The 16,998-nt window shown below is 38.7% G+C and overlaps 1 protein-coding gene across 1 annotated transcript; it reads left to right on the top strand.

Moving 5' to 3' along the window:
- Positions 1-1,336: 1,336 nt before the first annotated feature.
- Positions 1,337-16,489, top strand: CENPJ (centromere protein J). The gene is made up of 16 exons (XM_051608360.1): positions 1,337-1,759; positions 3,709-3,832; positions 5,316-5,457; positions 6,905-7,010; positions 7,292-8,911; position 9,006; positions 10,335-10,467; positions 11,346-11,511; positions 12,078-12,317; positions 13,120-13,216; positions 14,177-14,277; positions 14,961-15,056; positions 15,134-15,274; positions 15,384-15,468; positions 15,563-15,683; positions 16,234-16,489. The coding sequence occupies exons 1-16, from the start codon at positions 1,337-1,339 to the stop codon at positions 16,424-16,426; spliced, it is 3,789 nt and encodes a 1,262-aa protein (XP_051464320.1). The 3' UTR covers positions 16,427-16,489.
- The last annotated feature ends 509 nt before the right edge of the window (positions 16,490-16,998 follow it).

The following is a 16,998-nucleotide window of genomic DNA, read 5'->3' as shown; positions in this document are numbered from 1 at the left end:
GCTGTTCGTTCGTGCCCGGGAGGGGAGGGACGTGCCGGGCCTGACCCCGCGGGTTGGCCGAGGAGCTCGTCTCCCCGCCGGCGGCCTCTGGGAGGGCCCCCTTGGTCTCTCCTGGCCTCCCCGAGAGGGGTGGGCTGCAGCCCTGCCAGCTCTTTCGGCTGGCACGAAAGCGGAAGGGAAGCTTTAAACTGGCAGGCTGCTTGGAAGGGGTCTCGAAAAGGTGACAGGACAACCCGGTCGGCTTGAATTTGCCCGTAGCTGGCCTGTGCAGCACCCCGAACCGCGCTGGGAAGCTTCCCGTGGCGTCTCGAAACAAGGCAGTTGAATTAACATTTTCCTGAGGGAATTTCAGCTTCTCCTACTCAGAGTTTCAAACTTAGTTTTACAGTGAGAAAATTAAGTGAGAGCTGGCAGAAACTGATCTCTAGGGCTTTAGGAAGTTACTTCCTTATCAACAGGACTGTTGAACCTGGGCTGCTGTGGTTCTCTGTCTCTTGACAGGGGCCTCTTTCTTGTGTCCCCCTGACATTCCTAATGGGAGTTAATTGTCCTGGGACTGCCTGGAGGTGGCAAGGCTGAGCGGTCAGGCTCTTGGCACATCGTAATGGACAGCAGTTCTGTCTTTTTTCCTTCCCGAGTGAAAAAATCACTTTGGGTCTCCTACCTGCCTTCATTCATATTTTATGGTACTTGCAGGGATTTGGTTATCACTGAAACTTCTGCAGTCTTCAAACTTTTTTTCTAGTGGGTTTAAAAAAAGAAGCTGGTTGGGAGGAAGAAGCAAACAGGCAGCATGGTTGTAGAGCTTCCACAAGAAACTTAAGTACAGCACGAAAAATATGAGTGCTGCAATGAAATATTTGCAGTTTAAGTTGTATTTAGATAGATATATTTGAAACTTTGCATTAATATGAAGGTCCTGTGTGGAAAGTCTTTCAGCTTCTCAAATCACCTCTCTTCTTTTGTTGCAGGCTTTTAAAGAAAATTCTTTACTACTGAAGAGAATATTATACACAGCTTTATAATTTTTGAGGTATTAGCTCCACTCAAATAAATCATAAAAGTTTGATTGTATTGACTTCCTGCACAGAAATTATTTGTTACGTGTCCAAATAGTTTCTATTACCAAGGGGAAAGCAGGTTGTGACATATTTGTATAAATAGAGTAGGCTGGTTATAAGAGAGTAACTTTATTTTACTGGGAATCTGTTATTGTGAATTTCTCATTTTGTTTATCTGCTTAATTTCTAGGTGTTAAAAGCAGATAACCATCCATACCAAATACCTGGAACTTTGAAACTTTTACTGTCCTAGTACTACATAACGTAATATTGTTATGTTAATGCTACATCAGCAAATACATGGGAATACAATCTACAAGATGCCCACTGTTGAAGATCCGAGCAGTGAACAGAACCTCATTGCACAATGGATGTCCAACAGTTCCCGTGCTGGAGTTCTATTAGATCCTGCTTTTGCTGGTTTGAAAGTCAATAAAGAAAATCAGTTACCTGGACCAGAAAACATCACAGCTTTTGCTGCTGAAGTGTTGCATCTTTCGGATAGCTGTTCTCTAAGTGATGACTCCTTGTGTGAAGAGGCTGGCAGCCCTTGTACACTCCAGGAATATGTCACCGAAACATCTCTTCCAGCAGCAACATGTAACATAGAAACCTCTGAAACAGACTTTGTCCATGGTGAAGTGCATAGTCAGAATAAATCTGATCACAGTGATCCACTCTTACAAAAGCTTGAACAGGTAAAAATTCTAGAATTCCTTGACATACATCAATTAGGATATATTTTGTTCCTGCATATGATTTGTCATACCTGAAGTAAGCAAACTCTTTTCTATGTATAGATCACAGCAAGCTTAAACAACAAGTCCTAAGTCAGTTATGTGTGCATAAAAGTTGGTGTCCTCTTCCTGATTATTTCCAGCTACCACAGGTTCCAGTTTAAAATGCACCTGCATTCAATGGCAGTTTATTGTTCTCAAAATCTTTTTACCTGGAAAGATGCATGTGGATTTACTATGTTCTGTTATTTCTTTACTTGAAGCTGTGGAAATAGGGTGCTGGTCATTACAGTTGTAGTACTTAATCACAGATGTTCACAACATGGTGAAATTGTGTGTTCTTGTGTTTGTAGCAACATCTTCTGTTAGTTCTCAAGGTAGGTATGTACTCCCATAGACCTAGTTTTGTTAGATGAATAGAGATTTTAGTCTTGAATATGGTGAAGTATCCTAGACTTTGGGACAAAAAGGCCTGAAATTACAATGCTGTGATGTAACTGTTGTCAGTTAATCCAGTGTAACTGGCTATATGTTTGCTCATAGCTCTTCCCAATTACTAGATGTAAACTGTATTAGCTGAAAGTGTTCATAGGCACTTCAGTAGATCTTTCTGTTAAGGATTAAGAACTCACCTCCTTGTCCTCTTTGCTAGCAGCTACCTCAGCACAAATCTTGTCTGTTCACTCAATTGGAGAAAGGAAGAGTGTGTGCGTGTGTCTCTAGAGAGAATTCCACAACTTGTCTGGTGCTATAAAAGTTTTCTCCTGTATTTTACATGATAGAAAAATATTTACTCACTTTTTAGTATTGTCAGTAGTATCAAACAGTGACTAAATGACAGATACTACCCGCTTTAGTGGTATCTTAAGAAGAGTTATTAAATCAGTCTTGGAAAGTTATTGACAATGTAATATATAAAAAATATCTGATGCTTGTAATGTTGAATGTAGTTTTGGATCTATGAGATTTTTTCAGTTTGGGGTTTCTGAGGATATTATTAACAGAACAGGTAGAGTTATGATTTCTTTAACAAATGAAGTGAAGGGTTTGGAGATGAGGGTTAGGTGATCTTTGGATCTTGATCATTAGCTCACAGCTTCTGCTTGCATAGTGCCTTACTTCTGTTTTCACTGGAATTTTAAGAGACTGCACGGGAAGTTCAAGGGAATTTTTTCTTACCTGTTGGATGACAGGTATGGCCCAATTGATCCATGGAAAGATTTAATCAGGCCTCCTGTCTTTCATTTGGAGGAGCTGGAACCAGCATATATGTGTGTGTTGGAGATGCAGAGGTGGACATGGAGGCCCACTACCCATTTCTGTGGTTTGGTAGGATACAGAATGCCTTGCCTTCACATGGCCCTCCAGGCTGGTCTTGAGGCAGGACTAGGGCCTCCTGCTACACAATGAAGGTTGGATTACTGAATTTCACCTTTTTTTTTTTTTTTTTTTTTTTTTTTTCCAGGCAGGTTGATCCTCTCTTTGTCCTTTGTGTCAGGACTGTTCGCTGTAACTCAGATCTTGGGGGGAAGGAAAAAAAAAATCCCACACACTTTTTCTGAAGTTTAAATTATTATGAAGTATTTTCACATTTTAATAAAAACACAGCATAGAGGAAGTTAACATTAAAAGAGGAGAATTTGAATGCTTTTGCCATGCAGTAGAAATGAGTGTTCTGATTCCTGTTGTTTGCAGAATAGTCAATTAAAGACTAGTGGAACTGCTAATTGGGCAAACTGGGAATTGCATGTGCATTCATAGATTAAAAAAATATTAATTTCCTTAATGTTACAGTCACATAATGGAATATCTTGAAAACAAGAAATGCCTCTTGTCTTTATGACACTAATACTGTGGTATGTCCTAAGTAAACCTAGCCTCTAATACATTAATTTTTTTTGTTTGAAAAGCTGAAGGAATTGCAACAACAGAAACAGGAACAGCTGAAGAAACAACAGATGGAGCAACTTCAAAGGCTAATGGAAGAGCAGCAGAAGCTACTTAGCATGGTGTCTGGCCAGACAGCAGTTCTTGGTAAGTTGAGAAAGCAAGTGTGTGATAGACTTGGAGTAAACTGAAGAATCTAATCTCATTTTCCAGTTAAAATTTGAAAGTATATTTAGTGTTCTTCATCTTAAGACTACTTGGTTAGTCAAAGATAAATGCTGCATCCCTTCAGTGCCTGCAAGTTGAGTGATACTACAGAAGGAACACTATTAAGTTTTTATAAAATGCCAGCTGTAACTTGGTCAATATGTGCCATGATAGGAGCCCTCATTCTGAATAACATATTTGAAGTAGAAGAGAGTGTAAAACAGTTGCTTTCCTTTCTGATTAGCTGTTTCTCACAATACTTTTGATTGGTTGAAACTGTCAGTGTATCCAAATGAAGTGGTCCCTCCTTGTTTGTGCTCACACAGCACAGATTTGTTCAGGTGTTGAACTGAACTAGACTAAATGGATGTTGCTTGTCTGTATTGAAAAACAACTTGTAACCTGGATCAGTTTTCCAGTCTTGTTTGCTGTGTGCAAAGGGAGAAGGCAGTGCTGGTCTGAAAAAAGCTTTTAGAGAGGGGTATTTTCTCCTGCTGGCAGTATCAGTCCAACCTGACTTCAATTATTATTTTTCTTTCTCTCTGCCTACCTGAGAAAATGAACTTAGGGCTTAGCCTTAGGAGAGCAGAATTCAGATTGCTTAATCACTTATCCTTGGTCAGTAAGGTAAGGATGGAGGCTGGGTGATCAGCCTTGCACCTCAGTGCCATTTCTTTTCTGCTGTGTGGTGTTGGCACAGTGGCACAAATACAATGACACAGCCATTTTTTCCCTTGCAATTTCAAGGCTATACTCTTAATAACTCAAAGTCAAAAGCTAAGACCTGGGCATTCAGCCGACTTAACAACTTTACAGCAGTTGCTCTCATCTGGGTGTCAGAATTGCTTTGAAGACACAGCTTTTGCTTCAGTTGTTTCTCCACATACACAAGACTGGTTTTTTACAAAGTTTAACAGCATTCTTTCAGGACTGTCTGCTTGTGAGAAACAAAGTCGAGGTGTGCCTCTGAAAATGCAGAGCTGTTTGTAACATGGGGAAGATATTACTGGTTAGTCATTTATAAAAAAATAACTTGGTGTATGGTAGGTTTTTTTTTTCCCTCTTGTAGTTATTGGATGTAATTTTCTACTACTTAATGTGAAGCTTTTATAAGTGTTTTACTTGATTTTTACTTGACATATAGTTTTTAAACCATACATTAACAATAGTGAAGAAGATGAACAATCAGAATGGGTTATTTAAGATCTGTGGAAAAATTTTAATACATAATTGGATGTTGCTTTAAAAAGAAAGTTCCAATTAAAAAAATAATTAGTGGAAACTTAGGACTTCATATAGGAATTCAGACTACATTACTGTGAAGATCCCTTCTGTTTTCAATCTGATCTGAATGCTGCTTAAAGTATGACCTGAAAACTGATTTGTGGTTGAGGACGAAAAATAATTTAAATTAATTTTGTAGGAAAACACATGTGGTGTCCAGAACAAAAGATGGAAATAAGTGACAGTGAAGATCATCTCATGGATCCTTTATGTGAAGAAAGTGCAGATCTCTTGGAAAATTCCAGCAGAGAAAAACATTTGTGTACTAATACAGAGGAAAGGTAATTCAGACCATTGTTATGTAATTTTTGTCAAATAAGTAATGAGTTTTTAAATTCTGAGTCCTGATTGAAAGAGTCTGATATTCTCCATTTGTGTGGGGACCTGTAGCAAGAGAGGCTCAGGCTTGAAATTGCTTATGCTGTGAAAGAAGCACATTTTAGTATAGGCTTATAATATTAGCAGTTATAATTACTGTGCCAAATTCATTTATTACAGCCTCCTATCCACTGTTAGGTAGCAGAAGTAGTAATGTTAAGGAGGAGTGTAAAGCTGTGACCTTTATTTTATTGCTTCTTAGCCATATACAGATGTTTAAACAAATATAACTCCTGGTAATAACAGTGGCTTGTAGCAGAAAGCTTCTCATGTATGGTAAAGGCTTCGTTTATGGAGTTGATGGAGTAAAGGTAATGGTTGGCGTTGTTGTAAAGCTCTGCTTTGTCTGCTGGGTCGTCGCAAAAGCAAGAAGTACTTGTTCCAGGCTGTGGTGGATTGAGCCCAGCCAACAACTCAGCACCTACCCAGTCGCTTGCTCACTCTCTCTCCCAGAGCAGAATGGGAGAGGGTTTCAGAGGAGTGAACTGGAGAAAACAGTTGAGATAAAAAAGGTTTGATAAGTAGCAGGGGGGGGAGGAAATCCAAGTGACTCAAAGGCTGTCACTCGTGACCTCCCTCAAGCGGACCAGTGCCCACTTGGTCTCTGAACAACAGCTACTTTTGGAAGACCAAGGCCCCAGTTTTTACTCCTGATCATGTTATATGGCATGGTGTGTCCCTTTGGTTAATTCAGGTTGACTGTTCTGGCTGGTCCCCTCTCAGCCTCTTGCCCAGCCTCAGCCTTATTGCTTGGAGCAGAAAGCAGCATGAAAAAGCAAATAAAAGGCTCTGGTGCTGTGCAAAGAACTGTTCAGTAATAACAGAAACACTACTGTGTTACCAACACTGTTGTAGTCAAAACCAAAATGCAGCAACATCAGCTGCTATGAAGAAAGCTTATGGCAACCCAGCCAGAGCTGGTACAAGGCTCTGAAGGAGGAGGAGGAGTACCAATGGGAGAGAGAAGGAAGAAGATCTCTGTAGCATCATTGAGTGGGAAGGTGATACTGAAGAAACGGGCAGTATGAATAAAATACAAGTGAAAGTTTGGTAGTCTGGGCAGAAGAAAGGGTCATTGAGAAAGCACTGAAAGAAGAAATAGCAAAACCTCCATACACTATCTTTTAGATTTATATTAACTATAGCAGGGATTTGGTAATTTTTCAGGAAGTAAATGGTGGTATAATGCATTGCTCAGATTAACTTTGACACTTAATGACCAAAGTATCTAATTATTTGTCATCTTTTAATTATGTAGTTACACCTTAGGTCTTTGAATAGCAGTGACATTAACCACAACTATTTTATACAGAAATGTGAGACTTGACTTTTGTTTTAAATTTACACTAGACCTATTAAAGCTGCGATTCAGGGGAAGAAACAGACATTTGAAGAATTCCTGGAAATACAGATACAACTGGAAGAGCAACGTCTGGAGCAAAATCAGAAGTTACAGGTTATTATTTTTTTTTTAACTTTATTATTCTTTATATATTGTGCCAAGATGATATAGGTGCTTTAAAAATGTACAAGATTCTAGCATCAAAAGCTAACACTGAATGCAAGATTCACATTCTTAAAAATAAAACATTAAGTCCCCTAAATTTAACTTGTCTAAGATGTCTTTAGAAATTCAGTAGAAATATACCATATAAATTTCTACTTGTGTCTGGGGTTTATTTGAAGAAATCTTCAAGCTGTGTAAGGGGCATTTGCATTTTTACTTTTCCTTTTCAGGAAACAAATGGATCAGCCATTCAAAAACCAGTGATCAAACGACCCTTCCTGAAAAGAGGAGAAGGCTTAAGAAGATTCACTAATGCCAAATCTAAAATGACAAAACCTGGAGAAAACACCCCAAAGCTTCAACAGAGGGCTTCAGATGACAGAAATATTATCAAAGTGGACAGATCACAAATACAGAAGAAAATTATGCCTCCTGGCAAAGAACTGGTTCCCGAGAACCGTTTTGCACCATGTCAGAAATATAACCACTCTGATAAAGCAAAACATTGTCCTATTCAGAAGACTCCAGCACTCAGGAATCACAACAGAAAAAATATCTTGCCATTAGAAACAAGAATGCAACCAGGAAAAAATCATGATGGACAGATGAGGGATTCCTTTCCATCAGAAATTAACAACAAAATAGAAAATAAAGAGAATGTAGTAGAATTTGCTAAGTCTAACACCGGTAAAATTGGAAACAAATTATCTGGCACAGAAAAGCCTCAGTTATCTCATGAGCTGGCCAGTGCCTTTTCTAATTCTAAATGTCCTGTAGGTCAACCTGTTAAAGACCCAGAACTGTCTTTTGACGTTTCATTTCAAAATAAGCTGGAAAACTGGGAAAAAGAAAAAGAAAAGGAGAATTTAGAATTAGATGAATTTCTTTTTCTAGAACAAGCTGCAGATGAAATATCTTTCTCAAGTAATTCCTCATTTGTGCAAAGGATTTTAGATCAAGATCAGCAAACTTTAAAAGGCCGTAGAATGTCTTCTACCCCTGTCAAGGCAAAGCAGCAACAAGTAAAGGAGCTGGCTGTTGAATTTATAAGTAAGATAAATAAAAAAGCAGATTGCATGATACAGGGAAATAAAAATGATAGAGCAGTTACGCATACAGTCTCAAATTCTGGAACAGCTGTTAGAATGAAGGATCCATTGAATAAGATGGACAATGCAATATTTTCAGCTTCCACAACAGCAGCTCCTGCTTTAAGAAGTAGTCAGTGGATTGTAAATGAAGATAAGGATGAGGGCAGTGGTGATACTACTACAGATTCTGAGAGTGAATTTGAGACCACGTTAAAATATGAAAATGAAGATGCTAAGACATCTTTTATGAGCCATAGAGAAAGTGATCCAGATTTTTTTGATTATGGACGTTCTGTTCCAGACATCACCAAAGAAGGCAAAAATGGAGGTGCTGACTTTGGCTTTTCAGACCAAGATTGCAATGCACTGTCAAAACAAAAGACTAGAAAAGCTTCAGACCATCAGAGAAGCATGTCTTGTCTAAGTAGAAGTAAGTTTGAGTTTGATGATGAAAGAACATGGAGCGATCTTGATGAAAATTACGTTAGCAGTGATTTACCTGAAAAATATACTAAAATACCTTTACAGACAGACTTTTCCAGTAAGAATGATACAACTCTACCAGATAAAACAATAAAGAGAAAAGTTGCCTCAAAGAGGGGAGATGAAATGTCCAAAGAGTCTGCAGCAGACAGTGATTCAAATGGTCCTCCTGTATCAAACCTGATGATGAAGCTGTTTCCGTCACTGAAACCGAAGCAGAAGGCAGGCTGCCCTTCAGAGCGGGAAGCCAAACCCCACGTGGAACAGGAGCCAGGAGTGGAGAAAACAACAACTGGTAGGAAATGTTGAAGATGATGTGTATTACAAATCTTTCTTTCTAACTAGGCTGCCAGCTGACATGACCCCAAAGGGTGTAAGTATAGACATCTGCTGCAGGGAATGGCCCTATCCTCACCTTTCATTTCCTCTCCTGGTTGCATGTCTGATGTCAGATCTAACAATTATGCAGCTTGCAGAATGAGTACAATCAGTTAGATTTTTTTTTTTTTTTTTTTTTCCTGGAGGCTAGTTTTCTATCAGATCAGCTCACTGAACTAACTTGATCTGGAGCTGCTTAATCCCTGTTTCCAAATCAAGGGAAGTGTCAAAGGCATGCTGAAAATGAAGTGTTACGTCCCTTTCCAGTGACAGTGTGCATTTACACCACAGTAGGGTAATGCTGTGCAATAAGGAGGTGTTAGCCCTGTCTGTATTTTCTGACAGCAGTATACTATCTAGAGCATTTATGTGGAATATGGGAAACCTGGGTGCATTTTTTCTGCTTTGCCCAAGTTGATTTTGACCTTACGATTATATTCTGGGGAAGGAATGCCTCTTAAAGCTCCTGTTGAAGTTGTTGCACTTACATGAGATCATGAAAAATGCAGTTTTTCAGTGAAAGCATAATGGCATAGCCTAGTATTTGAATCTCTTCTCCGTAAGGCAGTGGGATCCTGGTTTCAAGCTCTGCTCCAGTGAATGTTTAGGATTTTAAGTTTTTGTGAGAACTTCATATAAAAGCTGCTACTTTTGCATAGTGTTTTGTGGAGAACTGGTTTGGTAGGGTTGTCTAAGGATGCTTGTGAGATGTTTGTGGGAAGAGGGGTAGGGCTTTTTAATTGAATCTCACAGCATTTAAGGGGGTGAGTAAGATAACTTACTGTGAGTAGGTGAGTAAGGTAACCTACACTGCAACATCAGTTTTTAGGCTTTTCTCTTGAATGCTCAGAATAGGACTGTTCAAACACTGGGAGTGCTAAATAGTGACTGAACAGGAAACTAGGATGTCAGAAAAGCCCCAAATCCTATCGGTGCCCTCAGCAATAGACGGGTGATGGGTGTGAGCCGACTTTGCTGTGAATGAAACTTGGAAAAACTTAAAACTGTGAACTTCCCTGTTTGATGCTTGGTCCTTCGACCTTTATTTGATTTCTCTAGCTTGACATGAAGCCCTTCACATCCTCATTCCTAATATACATTTACAAAGATAATAGATACTCTCAGTATTTGATGTAGTTGAATAAATAGTGCAGAATGCTTTAAAATGCAAATTTCAATAGTAGGACTTTTTTGTAGAATTACTATCAGAAGTAGCATCACTTGGATTATTTATTTATTTATTAACTGCTGTGCAATAATTGTTTACTTCAGTCTTATGGATGCTTCTTAGATAACTTGCATCTGACTGTTCTTTTAACAGGGAACACTGTTCCATCCCAAGTACTGAGAGAGAGACTCGCTGAATTGGAAACTGAAATAGAGAGGTTCAGAGCTGAAAACACAACTCTAACTAAACTCCGTGAAGAAAGAGAGCATGCCTTAGCAAGTATCAGGTAACTTTTCATTGAAACATTTTGCTGTGTTCACTTACATAGGATGTTCCAGACTATCACATTGCTCAGTTACCAACAGCACAGGTAAATAATTGGTGTTTCAGTTACAGTGGAGAACATCGGTCAAGAAATCGGTTGTTGCTCTGTGTATATTTTAAGCTGCAATTATTACTCGCACATGAATTATAACACTAAGAATCTCTGCTAATTTAGTATAATATCCTTAAAGGCTGTACTTGGAAGGATTTGTATACTTCTGCTCTGAGCAATTATAGACTCCTAAATTGGTCTTGTAAAACTGATCTTTATGCTAATGTGACTGATGCTCTTCCTTTGGGTTGGATGTTTGTGTGTACCAAGAATGTTTTCATTTGAATTGGGGGACTTCTAATTGACATATAGAGCTGAATAATTATCTCTTATCACTTAAATGTGGCACACATGTTCCTAACAAAGTCACTTTAGTTTTGTTTGGAAACATCATCATGTCGGTGGCTAAGGTCCCTTCCAACCCAAACCATTCTGTGATGTTTAATTTTTGACTTCCTGCTGCTAGCAGATTCGTTTCCCCAGTGCTGTTGAGGGAATGGTGTTCTACTGCTTTGAAGAATGTTGAAAGATTTTAGCCTAAACTTTGTTAAATTCAGTATAACTTGTGACTAGAAGATATAAAAATAGAAATTGTTGGACTTCAAACACTAGCTGTGTGACAATTCTTACTTCTTTCATAAAAGTAATACCATATATAGGTAAGTCTTCATCTCTAACAGATGCTAGATTGGAATCAGTGACCACAAATTCAGTCTAAATTTTCTTCCTTAAAATCTAGATTTGAAGTAGTTTTGGGCTAAAGCGACAACTTTGTTTCGTAATTATAGGAAAGAAATTGCAGACTTTCAACAGCAGAAAGCCCAAGAACTGGCTGAAATAGAAGAATATAAAAAAAAGGAATTGAAAAAACTGCAAAGGGAGCGTAAAGTTTTTGAAAAATATGCCACAGAAGCCAGAGCAATTCCAGATAAAAAAGAACGTGATGAAATTCAGGTATAAAAATATATTATAATTCTAGTCCACACAGGAACACTTAAATTCATTTAAAGGCAGTGGAGAACTAAATTCTAACTTAAGACTTATTTGTTCCTTCATGTGTATGGTACATGCCATGTACAGATAAGTTGTATTAAACATCACACGTGGATTTCCCTCCCTACAGGTTTTCTTTACCTAACTTTAACAGCTTGCAGCAACATTTGCTAACTGGCTAGGCAGAGTCACTTGTGTTTTCTGTCACTGTGTCCTCCCTGTTTTTTTGTGCCAAGATTTTTGAAGGGCCCTCTCAAGGGTAGCTTTATGTTTTCATGTTTCTTTGCAAAGGATGCCAAGAGGGCATTAAGGACACTTCCTGAGGTTGATGTTGAGCCTATCAAGTTGGTAGTCTAAAGTAAACAGTATCTTTCAGAAAGAAAATTTCCACCTTTCACCCTCTGCCCCATTAAGCTGATCTTTTTGCCACTCTTGTGCTTGAATTTTTATTAGAATATTAAAATATTTTAATATATTAAAAAAAAAAAAAGAAAGCTCTTTCATTTGTAAACATGAATTTTTCTAAGGCTTTGAAACAGCAGATTGCAGAGTTACAGGAAGATTTAAAACGAAAAGAGGCAAAATGGTCAACCACCCACCGCCGCCTGAAAGATCAAATAGAAGCTTTAGTAAATGAGAATATGGAGCTAAAAGAGGAAATAAAAATTATGGAGAGGTTTCGTCTAGAAGCCTGGAAGAAAGTAGAAGCTGCTGGAAGCAAGAGGAAAATAGAAGATTCTGGGATGACTCTAAAAAGAGCAGAATCTGTAAGTTATTAATCTCAGCATTTTAAATTAATTTGTGTGAATACTCTTGCATTTTGGATCATAAACTTGAAATCCAGTATCTTCAAGTTCTATGTTTAATTTACTAATCTTAGGACTTGGTGGTGACAGACACAGAATCTTGCTAATCATGCATTCTCTCCAAATGTGAATGTTCACAATGTGCAGCATCCATTCTGTTGAGGAACTCATCTTAGAATTCAGTATGATGCAATTATAAATGAAGAATTGTAGATGGGATCAAACCTGTGAGCCTCTGCATCTTAAGGATCAGCCAGGCAAACCAGGCAGTTCATCATTGTCTAAAGCAGTTAAATTTAGTTTTGAAACTGTAACTGTATTCAGGGCTGCTTGCCAATTTAACATTGTGCAGTTGTTGGTAGGCAGGAAGCAGAACAAGGAAAATGTCTGAAGTGTAGCTTGGGCCACCTCACACAAGCCCTTCTTACAAAAGCAGCCAACTCATAGAATTATTTAGGTTGGAAAAGACCTTTAAGATCATCCAGTCCAACTATTAACCCAGCACTGACAAGGCCACCACTAAACCATGTCCCTCAGCCTGACATCTACCTGGCTTTGAGATCTGTCCAGGGATGGTGACTCCACCACTGCTCTGGGCAGCCTGTGCCAGGGCCTGACACCCCTGTTGACTAAATCTCAAAAATATGTAGTTTGTGCAAAAAGTTTCCAGTAAATTTCATGTCACACAGTGTATAAATTTTGTTGCTGGTGAATGAACAGTTGCAAATAAATGTCACATAAACCACAAATAACTTTGTTTTAGTGTCTACCAAACAGAGGCCTAAAAAGTCAAACTTCATCTCTACTTCCAGCACAGAAGTGCAGCAAGATAAATGGCCAAAGTTATTCACAGGTAAAAGGTATGTTTGATCAGAGAATTATTTTAATTATTTCAAAGAAAAGTAATGCTTTTGCTTTTATTAAGAAGAGTGCATCACCACCTCAAAAGTAGATATAGAATAGTTGTAATGGACTTGAGAATACAGATGAATGCCCCCCAGGGTGAGATTCTGGAGAAAGCTGTGACCACACTCAGAGTGAAGATGCCTCTGGGCATGTTTGGTGATCTGGAGCATACTAGAAGCTGTGTCCTGTCATCCAAAATGGCATTTGTTGTTGATGTTCTCCAGGCTGTGGATGTTGATTAGATGACTATGTTGATAGCATCAGAACTGCTGTCTCTCTTCAGAATCTTCTGTTACGAGGATCTGTAATCACATGGGTAATGCCATTCCTTGTTCACATCTAGGAGCAAAAAGGTGTTGGCAGCTGTACCCTTTCCTGATGAATAATCACATAGGGCAAGTAACCGGAGGGTGCTTTTTTGACATCTCTGATTGCTCAAGCAACCATTATGTTATCTATTAGAGGAGTGCATTCCAGAACTGAAGCCCTTGCTGGGTTTATATTGGCAATCTTTCTGCTAATCTAGTTATCTAGTCTGCTAATAATTTCTGGTTAAGAGGTTACATTAGTCTTCCTTTATTCATTATAAGGCATAACTAATAATCCTTACAGGATTATTTTCCCTAGGGTGAAAAAAGAAATCCTTTATAAATCTACAGAAATGAAATAGGAGACAAAGTGCAAATGTTATGACTGTTGCAGCAATTCTTTGGTTGTACCTTCTTGCTGACACATGAAGGAATGACATACCTGAGGGAGCTGGTTTATGCTGAATCTTCTAACAAATATGCTGCTTCCAGTTTCTACTGCACTTAAATGCCTGTGTCCTGTACAACTTGACACCATATATGATTGTAACACTTGAACTGCACTTTAATTTTACTGCCCAAATTAACTTTATTCCGTGTATCCAGTCGGAAAGCTTTCTAGAACACCTGTACCCGTGCCTGGTAGTGACAGAAGCAACTCTGAGGCAGTGATGGCACTAGAGGATTCTTCTAGGACTTTTATGGTAGTAAGTCCTGTGTCTTGGTTTGGTTTTTAAGGGGGAAGAAAAAGCCTCAAATAAAACAAGTTACTTGTACTTAAATGAGTATCTGGAGGCTGGCTGGTGTCGTGTACTTTAGCTGCAGTTTTATTGTCGTACCAGAAGATGGCTGTGCAGTACTCAGGGCAGGGTTCTACTTGTGTCTAGTAATTGCAGCATTCTTTGATTGAAGAAATAAAATGAAATCATAGTAACCTGCCCCCTTCAATTTTGCAAAATGTTTTACCTTTTGAGGGAGGGGAAAAAGATGGATGTTAATATGCTGGATGTTTATATGTAGGGCAACTGTGCAAGCATCTTGGAAACAGCTGAATTAATTCCTATATTAATTGCTGTATGTAGCATTCAGGTTTTATGAAGCTTTATCAACTGTTTCATACCTTCCTACATGGATGTCTTAAGGCAGTTGAGCACCATGCTGCAACACTGACCATAGACAACCAATTATTGCTAAGTCTCAGGCTATCTTACCACTGGAGTTATACTAGGGGTTGCATAAAACCTAGACTGTGTTTATACCTTCCTATACTTCTCTTCCTCTCCTGATGCTCCTTGTTTCTTAAACTGTCAGTCTAAGGAAAAAAACAACAAACATGTATAAAAACAAAGCTTGATTTGAGTTTGTGGTCAGATTATTGTTGTCATTTTAGGACACATCTCATGAAGCTCATGTGTCTCTGCCATCTGGATCTGCATATACAGACAATGAAGAGGTACAGAGAGAAACTTCTTACCCTGATGGAAAGGTAAATGAGAGCTTGGCACTCTGAAATTCCAGCTGTTGTGTTGGCTCAATACTGACCTCTCTGTAATGTATTCCTAGGTTGAAAAGGTGTTGAAAAATGGCTGTCACCTCATATTTTTCCCCAATGGGACGTGTAAAAAAGTGGGTTCTGATGGGAAGACTGTGACTATAACCTTCTTCAATGGGGATGTGAAGCAGATTTTGCCCGATCAAACGGTGGTTTGTATCCTACATCTTCTGCACTTTGCTATAAAAACTTATTTATGCACACGTACCGTGCACATACAATTTCTCACTAGTTATGTTAAATCTCAACCATTTTCTGCAGATTTATTATTATGCTGATGCCAAGACTACACATACTACATACTCTGATGGCTTAGAGGTCTTGCAGTTTTCGAATGGACAAATAGGTAAAGAAATCCAACCCAACCAACCCTCAGAAATGCTGCCTGTAAATATACCTGTATTTTGGTAATAAGCATATTGCCTCTCAATACATTTCAGAGAAGCATTATCCTGATGGCAAGAAAGAAATTACTTTCCCTGATCAAACTATCAAAAATTTATTTACGGATGGTCAAGAAGAAAGCATCTTCCCAGACGGGACCGTTGTCCGCGTTCAGCAGTAAGTGTTGCCTGTTGATGGGACAGGGGTGCTCGGTGGTGACAGACCTGCTTTCTAGAGGCTTATGTTTGAATACACCGTGCTGTGAGCCTGCATCTGCTGTTGGAAATCTTGGCTTTTTTTTTTAATAGCTTGGAGGAGACACAAGGACTGAATACCTGTGTGTTTTACTATACCCTGACAAATCAGATTTTTCTGATTTGTGCAGAATTCTAGAGTATGTGAGAGAACCCAGCTGGTGTGGTGAACTGGTCTGACTGACACCTGAGAGCACTCAGGATGTCATGTTTTAAACTTTTCTTGACTGTTGCAGCAAGAGATTTAGTGCAGACAAAGTGTGGTAGAGGCTCTCAAGTAAACAGAAGTTACCAGTTTTGCAGAAACAGGTTTTTGAGTACCAACCAGATGGGATGATATTTAACAAAACAAGCTTTTCACAAGTACTGTTGTGGTTTTTTTTTTTAAGTTCTTCCTTCACTTAGGCTTGCATATTTAATGTTTGTTCTGAAATTAGTATTTTAAAAAAAATTCTTACATTTATTTAATGCAGCGATGGAAGCAAAACTATAGAGTTTAATAATGGCCAGAGAGAACTGCACACATCCCAGTTCAAGAGACGGGAATATCCAGATGGAACTGTCAAGACTGTGTACATGAATGGACAGCAGGAAACAAAGTATGTCTCTGGCAGAGTGAGAGTAAAGGACAAGGATGGCAATATTATCATGGACACCAAGTTATAGAGAATGCCAGCTGCTGGTGGTGTTAGCACATCAACAAAAATGATGTACAGTCCTGTAAACAAGAAACCCCTTTGAGTTTGTTGTATGTATATATTGTTTATAGTTCTTCTGAAAAAAAATATTTTTCAGTGGCTGTTACTACATCAGAACTTTTTCTATTTTTTTCCCATTTCTACTTTTAAGCCACCATGTATTGATTCAGTGTTCTGTCATGTGTGGTTTAAAGGGTGTTTTTTAGATCAGCTGCCAGTGAAAAACTCATCAAACAGATGTGTGTTACCTTGTGTTAGACACCTAAGAGAAGATTTTTCAATCCAAGGTAAAAAGTTGTGCTGCTGGAACTCCTGCTGTGGTGAAATACAGAGGGTGGCCACATTTAAGAGTCTGGGTGTCACCTTACTTACTGCTTGACTTAAAAAGAGGAAAGGATGGCACTATTCCTTTTCAGTTAGCCTTAGTCCTCTTAATTTTTTATCTCACAGTTAGGAGGTAACAGTATGAGCAGACCCCAAACTGTGTTTTGTAAACTGCTCCTCTATTCATAAGGCTTGGATAGGTGACACTGGGACAGG

The sequence above is a fragment of the Apus apus genome, chromosome 1 (genome assembly GCF_020740795.1).
Source record: "Apus apus isolate bApuApu2 chromosome 1, bApuApu2.pri.cur, whole genome shotgun sequence".
Lineage (NCBI taxonomy): Eukaryota > Metazoa > Chordata > Aves > Apodiformes > Apodidae > Apus > Apus apus.
Note: the sequence above shows the minus strand (reverse complement) of the source record. Positions and strands in the feature narration are given on the sequence as shown.

Excerpts from the sequence above, each read along its gene's own strand:
- CENPJ (XM_051608360.1), top strand. The coding sequence starts at position 1,337 with ATGTTAATGCTACATCAGCAAATACATGGGAATACAATCTACAAGATG. Across the intron at positions 10,468-11,345 it reads CATGCCTTAGCAAGTATCAG|GAAAGAAATTGCAGACTTTC; the intron begins GTAACTTTTCAT and ends TCGTAATTATAG. Across the intron at positions 15,057-15,133 it reads CTTCTTACCCTGATGGAAAG|GTTGAAAAGGTGTTGAAAAA; the intron begins GTAAATGAGAGC and ends ATGTATTCCTAG.